The sequence below is a fragment of the Suncus etruscus genome, chromosome 14, assembly GCF_024139225.1.
Source record: "Suncus etruscus isolate mSunEtr1 chromosome 14, mSunEtr1.pri.cur, whole genome shotgun sequence".
NCBI classification, from domain to species: domain Eukaryota; kingdom Metazoa; phylum Chordata; class Mammalia; order Eulipotyphla; family Soricidae; genus Suncus; species Suncus etruscus.
The window spans coordinates 32,959,786-32,979,881 of NC_064861.1; the positions used below are offsets into that span (position 1 = coordinate 32,959,786).

Genomic DNA, 20,096 nt, shown 5'->3' on the forward strand with positions numbered 1-20,096 from the left:
TATACACGTTAAGGACTCTTTAGTCAACCAGGAAATATTTATTAAGTACCCATGTAAATCACTACATCGTCTGACATGTGCAACCTATTAAAGTGTCATATTGTTCCTGAGCAGGATTTTCCCATGCTAACCAGGCTATACTTTTTTTTTTTTTTTTTTTGGTTTTTGGGCCACACCCAGCGGTGCTCAGGTGTTACTCCTGGTTATCTGCTCAGAAATAGCTCCTGGTAGGCACGGGGGACCATATGGGACACTGGGATTCGAATCAACTACCTTTGGTCTTGGATCGTCTGCTTGCAAGGCAAACGCCGCTGTGCTATCTCTCCGGACCCTGGGCTCTACTTCTAAGTGACCAAAATTACATAAAATAATAATATAAAAAAAAAAAAGAGAAGATAATCAGATTAGCAAGAAAGGATCAAAGTGATATTTGTCAAATTTTTGGATGCTTATTTTGATTGTATAGATGTGGAAAAATAAAGAAAATTCATTTAAATAATAAAGAGACTAAGGGGCCCGAAGACATAGCATAGAGGTAAAGCGTTTGCCTTGCATGCAGGTCGGTGGTTCGAATTCCGACATCCCGTATGGTCCCCAGAGCCTGCCAGGAGCGATTTCTGAGCAGAGAGCCAGAAGTAACTCCTGAGCACTGCCAGGTGTGACCTGCCCCCCCCCCCAAAAAAAAGAGAGACTATGAAAGTTTACACAAAGGACAGAACCACAGTACAGCAAATAGGGTACTTGTTCTGGACTCAGCTGATTCTGGTGTGATCCCCAGCAACCCACAGGGTCCCCTAAGGCTGCCAGGTATAGCTCAGAAACAAAGTTTATACAAAATAAAAATGATAATATGACAAAAATCTATAGATTTTCCTAGAGGGAAAGAAAAAGAATGCTTTTTAAATTTAGATATGAGATTCATAACCAAGGTACACATAAGAATTATTTATCTAGTTTTAAAATAATACAGAATGCAAGCTCTAAATTTTTTAAACATTAAAATTATTAGATTACGTAAAAAAAAAAAAAAAATCTTACAGCTTTTGTAAGCTCTCGGTCCAGTTCAAGAATCCTGTCTGAAGAGCCTTCCAACTGCTGCAATTCGTATTTCACATTTTTCAATTCATTTTGCTTCTTATTTAGGATTTCTGATTTTAACTCAATTATTCTTCCCAGTCCAGTTTTCTTATCCCTTATTTCATCTATCTGTTTTTGTTTCAGAGCCTCTTTTTCTGTAAAATCATTCTACATGCAAACACAAAGAATGGGCATTCCAAACTTTTTCAACAATTTTAAAAACTCGATGAAATAGAAATATAGACATTCACTGTAACAGAAAAGCATGAAAAGTATAACATTATCCAGAGATAATCATTGAGCTTTTAGAAGACATTTTATTTAAAATCAAATAACTTTTTCATATTCTTATACTTATAAATTTTATATTATATGCATTCATACATACAGATTTTTTCTTAGAGCATATCATATCTCAATATTAATCCAAAAATATAATATCCATTAAAAAATTAGAACAACTCAACTACAGAAGATCTGACACCAACAAGAGGAAACAATATTTACCATCAGTTGCCTGGCAGTTTCTGCTTCAATTTCTTGTCTTTCTCTCACAAGTTTGTGAAAATTTTTAATCTGTCTTTCACTAAATGGACCTCGCTCAAAGCCATCCAATTCTAGCTGTGTTGACAAAGACTGAATTAATGAATCTCTAGCTCGGATATGTTCTTGATGGCGATCTGCTTGTAGCTGTAAACGACCTTTTAAAAAAACACAACCATAATAAATTTTTCAACTAATTTTCTTTAAACCTGAGGTATCCATGGGGGTTGTATGGCTTAAAGCAAGCCCAACCTTCATTTGTTCCCCAGAACTGCTATGGTCTCCTAACCCCTACCAGAAGTGGTCTCTGAGCACAGAGCCTGAAGTAAACTGAGAACCAGGGGTATAAGCCAATTCCCTCAACCCCCACAAAATTTTGAGGCCAGGTACCTTTGCCCAATTTTCCCAAATGGTAAATGTGGTATTGGAATATGAGAAATAAAGTATCTTGTCCCTGTACTCTGTACTTCAAAATGTTAGAATTACTTCAATGATGAGGTGAAAGTCCCTTTTAATTACAAATAAAATGATTCTAAAAATGTTGACTCTTGGGGCCCGGAGAGATAGCACAGCAGTGTTTGCCTTGCAAGCAGCCAATCCTGAACCAAAGGTGGTTGGTTCGAATCCCGGTGTCCCATATAATCCCCCGTGCCTGCCAGGAGCTATTTCTGAGCAGATAGCCAGAAGTAACCCCTGAGCACAGCCGGGTGTGGCCCAAAAACCAAAAAAAAAAAAAAAAAAAAAAATGTTGACTCTTAAGATTAGGAGCTGATTGTAAGAGGACACAATTATATGATTAAAAAGAAATTTTTCGTATCCAATCCCACAAAACTCAGGAAGGAGCTAGAGAACTGAGCTAAATAAATAATTTAGCCAATGATCTGATAGCATGAACTATGATGATTTTATCAACCATACATATGTGTTTTCACAAAAATTCTGAAATGGGATTGGATAGTATAGAAGGGAAGGTGTTTTTCTTTGCAAGTGACCAGCCTGTGTTCAATCCTCCATTTCCTCCTACGGTCCTCCAAACACCACCAGGAGTGATACCTGAGCAGAAGGAGCAATAAGCTCTAAGCACTGGTGTGCGATTCAAAACCACCCCATCCAGGACTGGAGAGATAGCATGGAGGTAAGGCATTTGCCTTTCAAGCAAAAGGTTGGTGGTTCAAATCCCGACATCCCATATGGTTCCCCGAGCCTGCCAGGAGCATTTTCTGAGCCTAGAGCCAGGAGTAATCCCTGAGCACTGCTGGGTGTGACCCAAAACCCAAAAACAAACAAAAAAATAAAAACCCATCCCCCAAAAAATATCCTAAAAGTGGGTTCGTTAAAGGAATACTGTAAGTTTGTGCCTCTTCCCCAACTCTGCCTTACACATCTCTTTTATTTGTCTGTTCTGTAGTTGTGTATCCTTAAAAACAAACTAGTAATGACAAGTATTTCTCTGAGTTCTACCAACCAATTTATAGCAAAACAGAATAAAGGAATTGTGGGAATCTCTGTCTATAGAAAGTACAGATGATAGATATTTTGGGGTATGTGAATGTCATCTAATATGGGAATAAGACATATGGGACTAAGCCCATAATTTGTGGAGTGCAGGCAATTAGTATCAGCATTAACACCACTTTCTGTTCTGCTAAGGATTATAGAATAATTTGATGTGAAAAAAAAAACATATATGTGTTGTGAGAAATGCTGAGCAGAAAACTGTTCTTACAGTAACAGTTTATAACACTGTAATGATAGTAAAACAATCCGGATATTGACCCTGGTAACAATCCACTACCTTTATTTCCCTGATCTTACTTGTAGTTACACACTTTACTTATGTATAAATATATTCACCTGTAGTAAGTTCCATCTAGTTTTATTACCTGGGAAGATTTATTTATACATTCATAAAGACAGAAAAGAACTTAACATGTCTAATACCACAAGTATCCTACTTGTTCCTTTTATGGCTACACTAACCTTCCTCTTGGCTATCTTCTTGTAAGATATAGATTACCTATATCCTGGTAAGCACTGATCTGTCCTCTATGCTGTTTCAAAAATTAAAAATTTTTAAACAAACAGAAGAATCTCCTGAGAATTCATCATTCATGTACAAAAATCTATATTACAGTAGAAAAAAAAAACAACAAGAAAATTGGTAGTACCCTGTTCAACAAGTAATTCTGCTTTTTCTTGATTAAGAAGCCTAGATTCCTTATTTAATTTTTCCAGTTCACGCTGACCATCTACCAGTCTCCTCTCTTTCTCTCTTACTGTTCTCTGATGATTGAGATATAAATCATTTAGCTGCTCATCAGTGCCCTGAAAAACCTGTGTAAAAGCAAAATTAAAAAGCTTTATTAAGTAGAAGATACCATTTTGATATAAAATATAAACCAAGCTTCCTTAATAATGGTTTTCATTTTGACATGGAACCAACACAAACATGATTTATCCTTTTTTCTACCTTCAATGTCTAATGTCAAAATAGGTTAAAAAATTCATTTCAATATTTTTTTTTTTTTTTAGTTTTTGGGCCACACCCAGTGATGCTCAGGGGTTACTCCTGGCTGTCTGCTCAGAAATAGCTCCTGGCAGGCACAGGGGACCATATGGGACACCGGGATCCGAACCAACCACCTTTGGTCCTGCATCGGCTGCTTGCAAGGCAAACGCCGCTGTGCTATCTCTCCGGGCCCTCATTTCAATATTCTAAAAAAATATATAATAGAATATATGCTTAGGGCTTAATCATGGCAGCCTCAGGGGATATTTGGGGAGCCAGTGATGGAATTCAGGTTGGTTACATGCAAGGCAAGTGACCTACCCACTGTACTATCACTCTATCCCCAGTATTCTCAAAATTTTAAAGTAGAACAAAATTCAACCATCACAAACCTTTTCCATTTTCTGTTCCAGTTCTGCATTATCTTTTTCCATCTGCTTCTTTCGGCTATCCAAGGCTTTAACTTCATTGTCAAGTCTCATTATTTTAGAGAGATTTTGTTCAATTTCTTTCAAACGATTCTAAAAATAAACATGTTGCAGAAATAAAATTAACAAAAAGTTTATACTGTAGTGTAATGAAAATAAAATGTGAACAAAGAAGAGATAAATGTGCCAGTCTCAGATACTAGTAAAGATAACCTCATTTAATGCTACTAAAGGGACCATAAAGCAACTGAGCATCAGACTTGAGTGACTTGCCTAAAATTTTTTTAGTGAGTTAAAATAAAAAAAAAAAAAACAGGAATCAGGGGCTGGCAAGGTGGTGCTAGAGGTAAGGTGTCTGCTTTGCAAGCACTAGCCAAGGAAGGACTGCGGTTCCATCCCCCGGTGTCCCATATGGTCCCCCCAAGCCAGGGGCAATTCCTGAGTGATTAGCCAGGAGTAACCCCTGAGCATCAAACAGGTGTGCCCCCCCCCCAAAAAAGCAAAAACAAACAAAAAAATAGGAATCAAACTCTACATTAACTCCCAAGTTATACCCCATCTTCAAAACTTCATATAAAAGTCATGCTTTTAGGGGTCAAAGTAGTGGCACAGCGGTAGGGTGTTTGCCTTGCATGCGGCTGACCCAGGACAAACCTGGGTTCAATCCCCCGGCGTCCTATATGGTCCCCCAATCCAGGAGCGATTTCTGAGTGCATAGCCAGGAGTAACCCTTGAGCGTCATCAGGTGTAGCCAAAAAAACAAAACCAAAATAATGGCTTTTAAAAAAAATAATTAGGAGCCATATTTGGCAGTGCTCAGGGGTTATTATTGGCTCTATTGTCAGGAATCACTTCTGGAAGGCTCAGGAGACCATACGGGAAACCAGGAATAGCACCTGGTTTGGCTGTGTGCAAGGAAAGTGCTTACCACCCACTGTACTATTTCTCTAGCCCTATTATTACAGACTCTATGAAAGCAGTCTGGCAGCTTCTAAGGTTATATGTAAGCTTAACCACATAACCTAGTAAAAAAAACCCACTACTAAGGAGTTAACCAAGAGAGATAGTTAACCCTCAAAACAAAGAACTGTGCACAAAATATTGCAGTTTTTTTCAGTGATAGCTACAAGCTGAAAACAATCTAATGTCCATTAATTAGAAAAGGATGACCAAACTATCCATATACCAAAAAAATTACTATATATAACATAAATTAAAATACATTATTTTATGCTAAGAAACTAGACACAAAATGTTACTTAATGTATGATTCCATTTGTTACATTCTGAAAAAAGACAAAACTATAATGTCAGAAAACAAACCAGTGACTACCAAGGGCTAGAACTTGAGAGAGAAGACTACAATGAAATCTGTTTGGGGGATAACAGAAATGCTCTAAACTGATTATGTAGTTATATTATTTTATGCATTTGTCTGTCACTGAACTATATTTTCTTAGCAAAGTGAATTTTACTTTATATATAGTAAATATGTTACAAAAGCATGAACTCAGAATGAGCAGTCTAAATTCAAGTCTTGGCTTTACTCCTTAATTCTAATGTGAATACTAGTACTATTTTCTTTTATTTATTTATTTATTTATTTATTTATTTATTTATTTATTGTTTTGAGAGCCACATCTGTTGGCACTTAGAGGTTACTCCTGGCTCTGCACTCAGAAATCATTGCTGGCAGGCCATATGGCAGGACCATATGGGATGCCAAGGATCAATCCAAGTTGATTGTGTGCAAATGTCCTACCCACTGTACTATCGCTTTGGCCCCTCGTGCTGGTTTTTTATTGGAAACATCATTGGGTTACTATGGAACTTTTATACTGTTGTGGTGGCCAACCCCAGAAGTGCCTTGGCACAAGGTAAGCAAGCTAAGGAGAAAGTCCACTTGGTGAGGGGTACTGAACCTAGGGATTCATACATTCAAGAAATGTGCTCTATGTTCCGAAGTAATAGTGTTTGTATGTGGGTCAAGCCAGGTATGATCCCTGGCTTCCCATAAAATCTCCCAAGCACTGTCTGAAGTAATTCTTAAGTACAGAGCTAGAAGTAACTCCTGAACAAGGTCCTACTCACAGTATTATCATTCCTACTCCCCAACCCCACACAACCCCACAGCTTTCCTAAGGGTTCTATGATTTCTATTCAAGAACATCACTATACAACAACTTTATTAAGATATAGTATGTATCTGTTTAAAGCAGACAAGTAAACTTTTAAAAGTATATTCAAAGCTGTACAACCACCACAATGTGAAATACTTCGGACCGTCTATAATTATAAAAAATAAATCCTGTACCCATTAGTTCCCAATCTTATATGGAAACTGCTAGTTTATTTTCTGTTGTTATAGAGTTGCCTATTCTGGACATGTCAAACAAATGAAGTAGTAAATGACTAGTACATTTTATTTAGCATACTTCAAAATTCTGTATGTTATAGGATGTATCAGAACTGTACTCCTTTTTATGGATAAATGGTATTCTAACATCAATTTACTGATGGATATTTGAGCTGTTTATGTTTTCGGCTATTAATGTTGTTTTGAATATCCTTATTTTTATGTGTATGTATATATACTGTACTTTAATTTCTCTTGGCTTTAAGTTATTTAGCGTGACAATGTATAAAACTTTTTTAAAGAGAGCCAGACTATGCAGTGCTCAGGGTTTATTCCTGGCTCTGTGCTCAGAAGTAACCCTACAGTGTTTGGGAGACTATATGAAGTGAACCAAGGATCAAAGTAGGGCAAATTTCAGATAAGGCAAGTATTTTACTCTCTCTCTCTCTTCTCTCTCTCTCTTCTCTCTCTCTCTCTTCTCTCTCTCTCTCTCTCTCTCCCCCCCCCCATCTTTTTTTTTCTCTTCTCAGTTATCTTTTAGTGTATGTCTAAACACTTACTATTCACATATCTTTTCAATGTACCTCTTTGTAACCCTAGCCATTCTTAAAAAGTTTCCTTATTTCTCCAACTAGATTTTAAATTCCTTAAAGACAAAGTCTTTGGCTTCTTTATCCCCAATAGCACCGAACACAGTACTATACATGTATCAAACAATCAGTTTCAGCTAAAGGACAGATTAATGTCATTCTGGCAAGCAAATTCAAAGCTTTTCTAGCATTCTATTCAAAGGTCTATTAGAACTATAGGTGCATTAAAGAAATTCAATAATCTTATACTGCTTCCCCCACCAAAAAATACATACATACCATATTTTTCATACCATAAGGCACACTTCCCCCCACAAAAAAAGGGGGGGAATGTCTGTGTGTCTTATACAGCAAATGCCACATGGAACTGAAGCCTGAGCGCAGGGGAGGAGAGCATAAACAAACCACTTGACATCCACCCCTTTATTGCATATCACATAGAACAAAAAATCAGAATAATACACTTTCACCGTCACATACAGAGCTTTCCTTTAAGACTATTTGATTGCTGCTGTGACTTTTTTTTTATTATTTATTTTTTTGGTTTTTGGGCCACACCCGGCAGCACTCAAGGGGTTACTTCTGGCTCTATGCTCAGAAAGCACTCCTGGCAGGCTCGGGGGACCATATGGGACACTGGGATTCGAACTACTGACCTTCTGCATGAAAGGCAAACGCCTTACCTCCATGCAATCTCTCCAGCCCCTACTGTGACTTTTGTTTTTTAATATTAATGAAAAAGTATTTTTAAAATGTTATTCTATTTTCTGATGTAAAAAAAAAAAGTTAGGTAAATGTGTTTAACTAGCTATGGACCGGCGTATTCTAAATATACTTCGGCTTCACAGGCTGTTTGTTCCCAGCACGTCTCCTGAAGGCTTCTCACATTGCACTATTTGCTTTAGATTTTTTTTTTTTTTGCTTTTTTGGGCCACACCCAGTCATGCTCAGGGGTTACTCCTGGCTATGTGCTCAGAAATCGCTCCTGGCTTGGGAGACCCTATGGGACACCGAACCGTGATCCATCCTAGGTTAGCATGTGCAAGGCAAATGTCCGACCACTTGCACCACCACTCTGGCCCCAGAATATTTTTTCTTGTTTTCCTCATCTAAAAACTATGTGTGTCTTATGATTCGGTATGTCTTTTAGAGTGAATAATACGGTATATAAGGTATATTATTTGAAACCCTAGCATAGTAACCTGGAACATGAGAAATACTCAATATATTCTTATAAGGAGAATTAAAAGAATTTCCTTAAGGTCTTTCTAATAAACCATCAAGTTGAAAAACTAACTTGCAAATATATTACAATGTTTTGCTTTGATTCCAAATTATATTTAGTGATAATAATAGTCTGCAATTATAAAAACTTCCCTAAAGAATTAAGAAAAAAAGGGGCCAGAGAGATAGCATTGAGGTAAGGCATTTGCCTTGCATGCAAAAGGACGGTGGTTCGAATCCCAGCATCCCCTAGGGTCCCCCGAGCCTGCCAGGAGCGATTTCTGAGTGTAGAGCCAGAAGTAACCCTTGAGCACTGCCAGTGTGACCCAATAAACTAAAAACAAAACCAAAAAAAAACAAAAAAAAAAACCCACACACACAGAAATGGGAAAGGTGACAATATATTTCATTGCACAAAATAAATACCTGAGATCTTGGGTTTAACAATCAGCACTGAAACAAACAAAAGAACAACTGGGAAGTTAGAAAGAGCCCAATGGTAGAGTAATGGTAGAGCTCAATGGTAAAGTATCTGCTTTACAGACATGGGTCTCATTATATTGATATTTAACAACTAGTGAACTATATTACTAATTTAGTATGGTATTGAAAATTGGTTGATACTCAACACTTATGCTCTCTGAGCAATTTAAAGATAATAATCTGATACAGACCTAAATTATTAACCATAACATTAACATAATCTTAGATAATTTCCCCCCAAAATAGATATACTATTCAAATTCACATTAAAATGAAGTGCTTTAGAAATGAGAGCTACTATGATAAAAAAAAATTCTCCTTACATTCAGATATCAAATTACCTTTAATGGATCAAGTTCATTCTCATAGGATTTGACAATTTCCTTTGAAGATGCTAACTGAGCTTCCTTGCTAATGATCTGATCACGAATCTCACACGCTTTTTCCTTATTTTGCTTCAGATACTTTAGTTCTGTTTGACATTCTTTTACTTTCTGACCTTGCATCTGACGCACTTGTCGAAGTGTTTCCAAGGCTTTAATGTACCTTTGAATTAAATTAAATTAAATTTCTGGTTAAGCAAACTATAGTATAAATAGAATAGGATGCAGTCATTAAGATTCTAGTTACAGGGGTCTAAAAGTGATAGTCCAGTGGGTAGTGCATTTGCCTTGTAGGTGGTCAATCTGATTTCAATCTCTAGCATCCCACATGGCCCCCTTAACCCCGCCAGGACTGATCCTTGAGCACAGAACCAGGAGTAAGCCCTGAGCACTGCAATGTGACCTACAAACAAACAAACAAAAAATTTAATTTACGAAGATCTTTTAGTATGTAACTTAAATGCTTGAAACATAAGCCAACTTAAGTGAAAAATATCACATAAAGTAAAACTACTCAGGGGTTACTCTTGATGAGCAGTATTAACTGATGACTTTCTTGCTTTAAAATTCTGCTAACACAAAAAAATGTAGGGGAGGGGATGAAAAGAGACATTGCAGTAGGTAGGACACTTGCACATAGACAACTCAGTTTAATCCAGAGAACTCTATATAGTCCCCCAACTGCTGATAGGAGTGATCAGTGAATGCAGAACCAAGAGTAAGCTCTGAGTACTGCAAAGGTGTGAAGAAGAAAAAGATGAAGGGAGGGGAGGGAAGGGTGATAAAACAACCAAATTATAACCATGGCTTAATAATCTAATGGGCTACAAAGTTTAATGAAAGCTTACAAACCTTGTTGCTGAGAAAATCTCATCAAATTTTTGCTTCAAAGCCTTTCCTTCACTTAAAGGCCAATTAGAGTCTTCTTGGTGACAGAAAATGACATTACTAAGCACAGACTTGGAAACTCCAAGAGAACTTATCATCTCTCGGTCAATTTCTGCACACTTCGAGCTGATACTGACTTTTTCACCGTGTCTGTAAAAAAAGAAACCAAGAATTTTAGCTGAACTTACTCTACTACTTAATCCTTCATTCTGTATTTGCTGTTTAAAAAAAGGGAGGGAAGAAGGCATCAAGGAAGGTGAGAGAGAAACTGGGGACATTGTTGGTGGGAAATGTGCACTGGTGAAGATTATTGTACATTGTATGACTGTAGCTTAACCATGAACAATTTTATCTGTTTAAAACACTGTATTATGAACAACCTTGTAACCACTATGTTTTAAAAAAAAAATTAAATTTAGGAGCTGGAGTGATAGCACAGCTGTAGGGCATTTGCCTTGCGCGCAGCTGACTTAAGACAGACCTGGGTTCAATCCCCGGCATCCCATATGGTCCCCCAAGCCAGGAGTGATTTCTGAGCACATAGCCAGGAGTAAACTCTGAGCGTCACCGGGGGCAGCCCCAAAACAAAACAAAAATTGGATTTAAAAAGCGGGGTGGAAACATAATACAGGGGATTAAGGCATTTGCCTTCGGTAGCAAACCAAGATTCTATTTCCTACACCACATATGAACACTACCAGGAATAATCAATCCCTAAATAGAGAGCCCTAGGAATAAAATCTAAACACAGTATGGAACCCTAAAAGGAAAAGGGAGCTCTGGAAGCTAGGGTAGTGATTAGAATGCAATCCAGCACCATATTGCATCTCAAACTTTGCTAGTTATAGTCCTAGAGACCTCACCGTCAGGAGGTTCCAATGGTTTCTGGTACCATAGGGTCTGAGCAGCATTGCATCCTCAGGTCCTAGCATTGTGCCATTATGCCAGCTGGTCAAGTATGGCTGGAACTGGCCCCAAGGAACTCTGGTCACAGAGCCAGAAATAAATTTGCCCTAGTCACAGCCAGGTGGAGTACCTCACATCCTGCTCCCCAAAAAGCAGAGCTCTAAAATAATAAATAGTACTCAGGGGGCCGGGCGGTGGCGCTGGAGGTAAGGTGCCTGCCTTGCCTGCGCTAGCCTAGGACGGACCGCGGTTCGATCCCCCGGCATCCCATATGGTCCCCCCAAGAAGCCAGGAGCAACTTCTGAGCGCATAGCCAGGAGTAACCCCTGAGCGTCACAGGGTGTGGCCCAAAAACCAAAAAAAAAAAAAAAAAAAAAAAAAAATAGTACTCAGATCAGGCTAGTACAGAAAAAGATGCTACTAGGTGGAGAGGGGGTGGTGTTCTTCAAATAGTGTTAAGAGATAAGGCCATGATAATTAGCCAACTGGATTAGATGGCTTAATATTGAGAGTTAAGGACTTTGGTGGTATTGGGGCTTAAACCCAGATCCCTGTGCATACATTCCTGATCATTGAGCAATCTTCCCAGTCTCATGGAGATTTTTTTAAGTTGAGTCAAGGGGAAAGAATTGTACATTTTTAGTTTTTGGGTCACACCCAATGGTGCTCAGAAGTTACTCCTGGCAGGCTTGGAGACCATATGGGATGATATATCGGATGCCAGAGATTGAGCCCAGGCCGGCCACATACAAGGCAAATGCCCTATCTGCTGTACTATCACTCTGGCCCTAAACTCAGGTTTTTAAACAAGTTGAAATCTGAGGTGTCTTTTATTTCTTAAGTGAAACAAGTTTTATTAAATGAAACTTGCTTAGAAAGAAGTGAAAGAGAGGAAATAAATGCTTAAGAGAACACAAGCTTCTCTAGAGTGGAAATAAGCAAGCAAAGAAAACATGGACAAGCAAGAGAGACAGACACATGCTGAAGAGCAAGCCCCTAACAATGTCTTTCTGTAACTGGTATTTTTTATTTTATTTTTATTTATTGAGGAGTATTTTTGCTACCTATTCACTGTCAGGTAGAATCTAGGGATATGAACTCATTATGACCATGCATTTGCAAGGTAAGTGCTCTAAGTCCCTTTGCTACTTATTCCTCCTGGCTCTAGTTCATTCATTCTTTTCCTACAATTGTTGAGAGTCCTATAATCAATATTACCCTGAACTTTTTGGTTTGCTTATCTATATTTATTTTTATTTTTTCCAGTATTTTATCTTGCTCTTTGGTTTGGGGGATCTGTTTGTTTGGGATCTCTTGCTCTTTTTTTTTTCCTCCCTATTTTGCTGATTTGTTATTTTGCTTCTTTGTTTTAGGCAATTTTACTCCATATTCTCCTAAATGCAAGTGATATCACAGGAAGTTCAGGATCATAGTCCTTTTGAGTTAGTTACTGAGGGTGTATTTTTGGTGGGTTGCTCCTACCTGCTTGTGCTGTTGGGTCCACACAGTGACAGTTTAAACTGTCCAGGAAGACTGGGTTTTGCATGTATTTGGTCATGGCCCCTGATTTTGGTGTGTTGAGTGGTTGATGCTGTGATACATTGGTATCTGGCTGCCATGAATTGAAAGTGTGTCACTTGCCTTTCATGCAGAAGGTCATTGGTTCGATTCCCAGCATCCCATATGGTCCCCTGAGCCTGCCAGGAGTGACCCCTGAGCACTGCCAGGTGTGACCCAAAAACCAAAAAAGAAAAAAAAAGTGTGGCACTGTCATCTTATAGTATTCTATTGCTCTTTGGGTCAAAGTATGACATACTTGTCATGTTTTGGTGTGACCCAAAAACCAAAAAATGTTTTATTAAGCAATACTTATATACCTGTCATGGGGTAGACTTAGGGGAGGGTGGGAAGTTGGGGACAATGGTGAAGGGAATGTTACATTGGTGGTGAGACTAGTGTTAGAACAATGCCAGAAAAAAACTATTATAAGCAACTTTGTAAACTTCATAAATTTCTTTGTAAAGAAATTAAAAAAAAAATGCTCAGCAGGCTGGGAATATAGGATGCCAGGAATCGAACAGGGTCCCTCCTAGATCAGCTGCATGTAAGGCAAATACCCTACCATTTTGCTATCTCTCGGGTCCCCTGTCTGGTTCACGTCATTTTTTGTTGTTGTTATTTTGGTTTTTGGGCCACATCTGGTGATGCTCAGGGGCTACTCCTGGCTTGGGGGACCATATGGGAGCCACCACTCTAGCCCCTGGTTCACTTCTGTGGGAAATTGTATGGAATGTCCTCATTAAATTTAGAATTAAGTTGCATATGACTCAGCAATTCTACTTTTGAGCATCTACTCTCAGGACTAAAATACATTCATTCAAAAGGACATCCTGGCAGCCAAAATAATGCTCATACATAAGTGCAGTTGCCATGTCTCTGCATTTGGCCAGCTCCATAGATTCACATCTTGAAAGAGATGTAAATGAGTCATGAGAAATTATAGGTACTTTGGCCTGGCCTATTGCACTCATAACTGACAATTGCCTGCTTTACCACTCCTTTAAGGCTCTCTGCAGAGACATCAATCTGTGACCAAAACTCCAGGTATTTGGGCTGATATCACCAGGATTTTTTTGAAATAAAATTGGGTCCTCCATCTGCCTCCATCTTCTCATACTTCTGAAAGTCTGGCAGCTAAAAGCATGAGCATTTTTTTTTATTTCTTTACAAAGGAATTTATAAAGTCTACAAAGTTGCTTATAATAGTTTTTTCTAGCAGTATTCTAACACCAATCCTATCACCAGTGTAACATTCCCTTCACCATTGTCCCCACTTACCACCCTCCCCTAAGTCTACCCCTTGACAGGTATAAATATTGCTTAATAAAACTTTTTTTTGGTTTTTTGAGTCACACCCCGTGATGCTCAGGGGTTACTCCTGGCTATGCACTCAGAAATCACTCCTGGCAGGCTCAGGGGACCATATGGGATGATCGAACCACCTATCTTTTGCATGAAAGGCAAATGCCTTACCTCCATACTATCTCCAGTCCCACCTCAAATCTTTTAAATGAGGGATCAGAGAGATAGTTCAGCAGGTAGGGCATTTTCCCAGTATGCAGTTCACCAAAGTCAATCCCTGACATCCCATATGGTCCCCTGAGCATCACCAGGAGTGATTCCTGAGTGCAAAGTCAGGAGCAACTACTGAGCACTGATGGGTGTGGCCCAAAAACAAAGCAAGAAAAAAATTTTTAATGGTATCTATACCCTACATTTCACTGCATAATCAGTGGGATGTGAGGGGCTGGAGAGATAGCATGGAGTAAGGCAAGTTTGCCTTACATGCAGAAGGACGGTGGTTCGAATCCCAGCATCCCATATGGTCCCCCTAGCCTGCCAGGAGCAATTTCTGAGCATAGAGCCAGTAGTAACCCCTGAGCGCTGCCAGGTGTGACCCAAAAACAAACAAACAAACAAAAGATGGGATGTGATTATATGAAAGTTTAAAACAAATATGCCAATATTATTTTTAAAAAGGGCTAGAGAGTACAGTGGATAAGATGATTGTCTTGCACAGTCAACCTAGGTTCAATCCCCAACACCAAATATGATTCTTCAAGCCCAGGAGTGACCCCTGAGCACAAAGCCAGGAGTAAGCCTTGAGCACTGCTTGGAGCATCCCAAAACACAAACAAAACGAAGTATGCTGTTACTAAATTTGTCTATAATTACATGCCAAAAGGTTATAAACCAATTTTGAACTGGAAAAACAATTTTAATAATTATGCAGTGAAATATGAGCAAAATATGTTCAATGAAAATATTTTTTAAAAATCCACCAAAAAAAGGAATATATTCCCCCAAAGCAGTAGGAAAACCCAGTCTTACAGACCTAAAAAAAAAAAAAAAAGGCAAATATTCAAATATAAAATACCTACTTTGTTCTAGTAATGACTCCTTCCAGGGTTTTAAATTCTGTCTTTTTACTTTTCTGAGTACACACCATAGATCTTTGCACAGCTACAAGATCTCCATTGACATCACGAAACTGCAGACGAATCTGGGCTCTTACATCTGTTTCCTGAGCAACCTTTGAGAATAAAAATTAAAGTGAAAAACCTAAACACCTAAACAAGCAACACTTTTAACATGCTATTCAAAATATAGGACAAAGTTATATTGTTCAACTGATTTACTGAAATTATATTATGCTACCTGCTTAAATAGCTTTTAAAAAAAATCAAGGTTTTTGAATCTTTTTTTTTTTTTTTTTGGTCACAGCCGGTGGAACTCAGTGGCCACTCCTGGCCCTGAGCTCAGACATCACTCCTGGCAGGCTCGGAGGTACCATATGGGATGACAGGAATCAAACCAGGGTCCATCCTGTGTTGGCTGCGTGCAAGGCTAATGCCTTACTGCTATGCAATTGCTCCGACCCCCAGGTTTTTGAATCTTTTAAAATAAGTCTTTTTTTTTTCCTTTTTAAGTAATAAACATTTTTGGTGTTTTTATTTGGTTTGGGGTCAGACCTGACAGTGCTCAGGGCTTACTCTTGGTTCTGACATCAAGGATCACTCACACTTGGACTCAGTGATCAAATCTAGATTGGCTGCATTCAAGTGTCCTCCCCGCTATACTATCGCTCTGGCCCCCAGTAATAAAAGTTTTTGAAGGCTTACAGAAAGCAGAAATACAGGACACAAAATCTTTTCTCCCTGAATCACTTGAGAATGAACTGATCCGGGATTCAATTACCACTAATTTTCTACAAAACAAGTCCATTTTCAACCATAATATTGATAGTCATATATTACTACTATATGATCCTCTGATCCCATATGGTTTGTCAGTTGTTCCAATTTGTTTACAAATTTATAAAAAAGGAGTTGGCCCTGAATGATCACTATACAGTTTTTGAAAATTACACAACAATGTGATATCTCTTTTTTCTTTTTTACTTTTAGACCACACATGGCTCCAGGTACCACACAATGCCAAGAGGAGGGAATCTAAGACTCCCATATTTAACCTATGCTCCAGTCTTTTGAGTCAGATCTCTTAAGTTTCTTTCAATCTGGAATAATTCCCCAAATTTTCTTTGACATTCATGATTGATACTTAAAGTGCACTATTTTATAGTGTGTCTTCTGAAATATAGATCTATCAAAAGTTTCTCATGACTAGGTCAGAGTATGCATCTTTAGGGACAATATTACAATAGTTATACATTCCTTTTATGGAATTCTAGCAGATTTTAGCACCTTGAATTATCTCAGTAATGGGGAGAGTCAACCTTAATTACTAATAAAAGTGGGATCAACCATGTTTCTTTACCATAAAGTTACTTTTCTACTTTTATTTTAAGCACTTTAAATATGCCCTATTACTAGGGCTGGAGTGGTGGCTTGGAGCGGTAAGGCATCTCTGCCTTGTAGGCGCTAGACTAGGACGGATTTCGGTTGGATCCCCCAAGCCAGGAACAATTTCTGAGCGCATAGCCAGGAGTAACCCGAGTGTCACTGGGTGTGGCGCACACACACACACACACACACACACAAAATATGCCCTATTACTATCTCCTCACTTGAATAGTGACTGATAAGTCAGCAATCATTATTTCCCCGCTTGGTATAAAGTATTATTTCTAGTTTAGACTGCTTTTTAAAACTATTTCTCTCTCCTCTTCCTCTTGTTATGATGTAAAGGAGTCCATACACTTCATTGCAGTGCTTGCATACTTGGTTGAGATTGCACACCTAGCTGTAAAGTACTGGAGTTAGAAATAAACAGCATTGTTGCCAGAATTGCAATCCATCAAAAATTTTTCCTAGACACACTTTATTGAACCCCTTATAAATATATGATCACCAGTCAGGAGGTGCTTGGCAATATTTCATGAACACCACAGTTAAAGTCACCTTGTCAATACTTCATAAGCACCACAGTCAAGAGGTGAATATGCTCATCTTTCAAGACACTCACTACATTACTAGTAGTTATTCTTTATTCATCTTTTTTTTTTTTTTTTTTGCTTTTTGGGCCATACCCATCGATGTCAGGAATTACTCCTGGCTATGCGCTCAGAAATGGCTCCTGGCTTGGGGGAACCATATGAGATGCCGAGGGATCGAACTGCGGTCTGTCCTAGGCTAGCACGAGCAAGGTAGATGCCTTATCTTTAGCGCCACCGTGCCGGCCCCCTTTATTCATCTTTTGCTGTTGTCTGCTCTTTGTTCCTATTCTAGATGCTAATAAACTCTAAATTCAGTTTTTTAAATTCTTTCCTATGTTTACTCCCTATGCGATCCCATCAGTCTTTAAAAGTTTTTTTTATGAACTGTATATACCGTATTTTCCGGCGTATAAGACGACCCCCTAATTTTGCAGTTAAAACATAGGTTTAGGCCTATATTCACTGTGTCAGACAGAACGTTCCTGTGTTGCAACTGTATGTACCACAGTGAGCCAATCACAACAAGCAAAGGTTCAAAGGGTATACTGTAATAGATTTCCTCTCTGACTCTGGCCAATCTGAGCAGGCTTTTGACAGTGTAGATTCGGGTCCAGAACATTGTCTAATCTGCATGCATAAAAAGCCTGCTTGGATTGGCTGAGTTAGAGAGGCGGTAGGAGCAGCCTGGCAGTGACTGGTGCAGGATGGAGTTGGAAAATTCATTTTGTGGCAATATTCAGACAATTTTCGTTTAGTGGCATAGTGAAACAGTTTTCGGGATATACTAGGCGTATAAGACGACCCCCAATTTTCGGCTGACTTTTTTTTGTTTCAAAAGACATCTTATATGCCAGAAAATACGGTATCAATGATTCTTAATTTTCATTCTCCAGATCAACCCTCTCCCTAAATGTACTTTTTATTTGTCTACTGTACAATAAACTTCCTTTATATATCAGACAGCCCTGATTTATATGTTTAAACCCAAGTCATCAAAATCTCCTTTTCTAAGTTTTCCACGTAGCATTAAAAGACATTATTTTATCTAATGTTCAAAGCAAAAACACCTGGAAAGTACGTTTGATTTACTTCTTTCATATTTCACAATCCAAAACATTTGCTAACCTTCAAAATACTTTTAAAAAATGGCAATATAAAAGAAATTATGTTGTGACTGCCAAGGAGACAGGGAGTAGGTGGAAAACTAAGGACAATGGTGGAGGAAATGTTATACTGGTAGTGGCACTAATGTTAAAACACTGAATGCTAGAAACAACTATTTTATGAACAACTTTATAAACCATGGTGTTTAAAGTAATTTAAACTAAAACCAAATAGGCATATTTCACCATTTCTACTAGCATCACTTTGATAAAAGAAAAAAAATGTCACTATTTTTCACCTAAATTATCACAAATTATCTTAGCTTCCAACCCTCTACACTTGCCATTTCCAGTGTCTTCCAACAGCTTAATCAATTACTTTAAAATGTAACCTATGCGGCCAACAAATGCGGTAAATAAAATATATGTAAAAAAATAAAATAAAATAAAGTAAAATGTAACCTATGCTGAGGCTGGAGAGACAGTACAATGGGTAAAGCGCTTGCCCTGCACACAACTGACTCACCCAGATTCAACCCTTGACATCACATATGGTCCCCTTATCCCTGCTGAGTATGGCCCCTCCACAAAACCAAGAAAAAAATGTCTGTTAAAATCATTTAATATTTTACAAATATATAATTCAGATCAGAGTGATTGCAAAGTGGGTAAAGTATTTGCCTTACATAAGGCTGACACATGATTGATACCCAGCATCCCATATAGTTACCCAAGCCCACCTGAAATAATTCCTGAGTGAAGAGCCAGGAGTAACCCGAGCTCTACTGGGTGTGCCTCCCCATCCCATGCCTTCCCCCCACCCCAATAACAAAGGAACTCAAGGATCTAAAACCTGGTTCCTTTTATCTCTCTATTTTAATTTTCTAATTCTCTACCATTATTCTACTTATATTATTCTTCCCTAGGATTCCTTGAAACATATATAACCCTACTACCAGGACTTGCACTTCATACTAACATTGACAGGAATGTATGTCCCCCAGGTATGTTATATTCCCTCTCAAGTGAATGAATAAATATTTCAAACTGATTGATATATTGTAAAAATGAGGACCAGAAAACAGACCTGGAAACAACTACAATAATTTGAAAGAAGATGATGGCAACCTATAGGAGAGTAAAAAAGGAAAAAGAGACAAGTTTCAGGCACATTTTAGAAAAGGGACTAAAAACTGTTTGTGAATAGGAAACTGAATTAGATGAAAAAACTGAGACTGACACTCAAGTTTAGGAGTGAGCAAATATGTGGATGGTTATTTCTTAAATTCAACAGTACTGTGAACAATAGGCTTGAGAATGAGAGATGGGACAGAAAATAAAATGTTTTTCATTTTTCGAGTCACAACTAAAGGTGCTCAGGGGATGATATGGAATGCCAGGGATTGATTAGGTCAGCTCCATGTACGGCAAGTGCCCTATCCTTTGTTATCTCTCCAGCCCAGAAATCAAATGTTCTGTTTTGAACCTATTAAATTTAAAATGACAAAAATCCAAATAGCTGGGCATGGGGTCTTGAGGTTTAGAAAAGAAGTTGTGATTAAAAGACTGCAATGAATGCTTGGGCACTGCATGGTCCCATGGACATCACTAGGAATTAAATACCAGACAATCCAACACCAACACCACTCA

The 20,096-nt window shown here is 38.3% G+C and overlaps 1 protein-coding gene across 1 annotated transcript in view; it reads right to left on the bottom strand.

The window, feature by feature from the left end:
• The window catches only part of RAD50 (RAD50 double strand break repair protein), a 79,007-nt gene that overhangs the window by 50,543 nt on the left and 8,368 nt on the right, over positions 1–20,096 (bottom strand). Inside the window, exons 3-9 of the mRNA XM_049786818.1 lie at positions 15,329–15,480; positions 10,446–10,631; positions 9,552–9,756; positions 4,522–4,650; positions 3,789–3,954; positions 1,585–1,778; positions 1,039–1,245 (exon numbers count right to left, since the gene is read on the bottom strand). Coding sequence (XP_049642775.1) covers positions 1,039–1,245; positions 1,585–1,778; positions 3,789–3,954; positions 4,522–4,650; positions 9,552–9,756; positions 10,446–10,631; positions 15,329–15,480 — 1,239 coding nt within the window. The remainder of the gene's footprint in view (positions 1–1,038; positions 1,246–1,584; positions 1,779–3,788; positions 3,955–4,521; positions 4,651–9,551; positions 9,757–10,445; positions 10,632–15,328; positions 15,481–20,096) is intronic.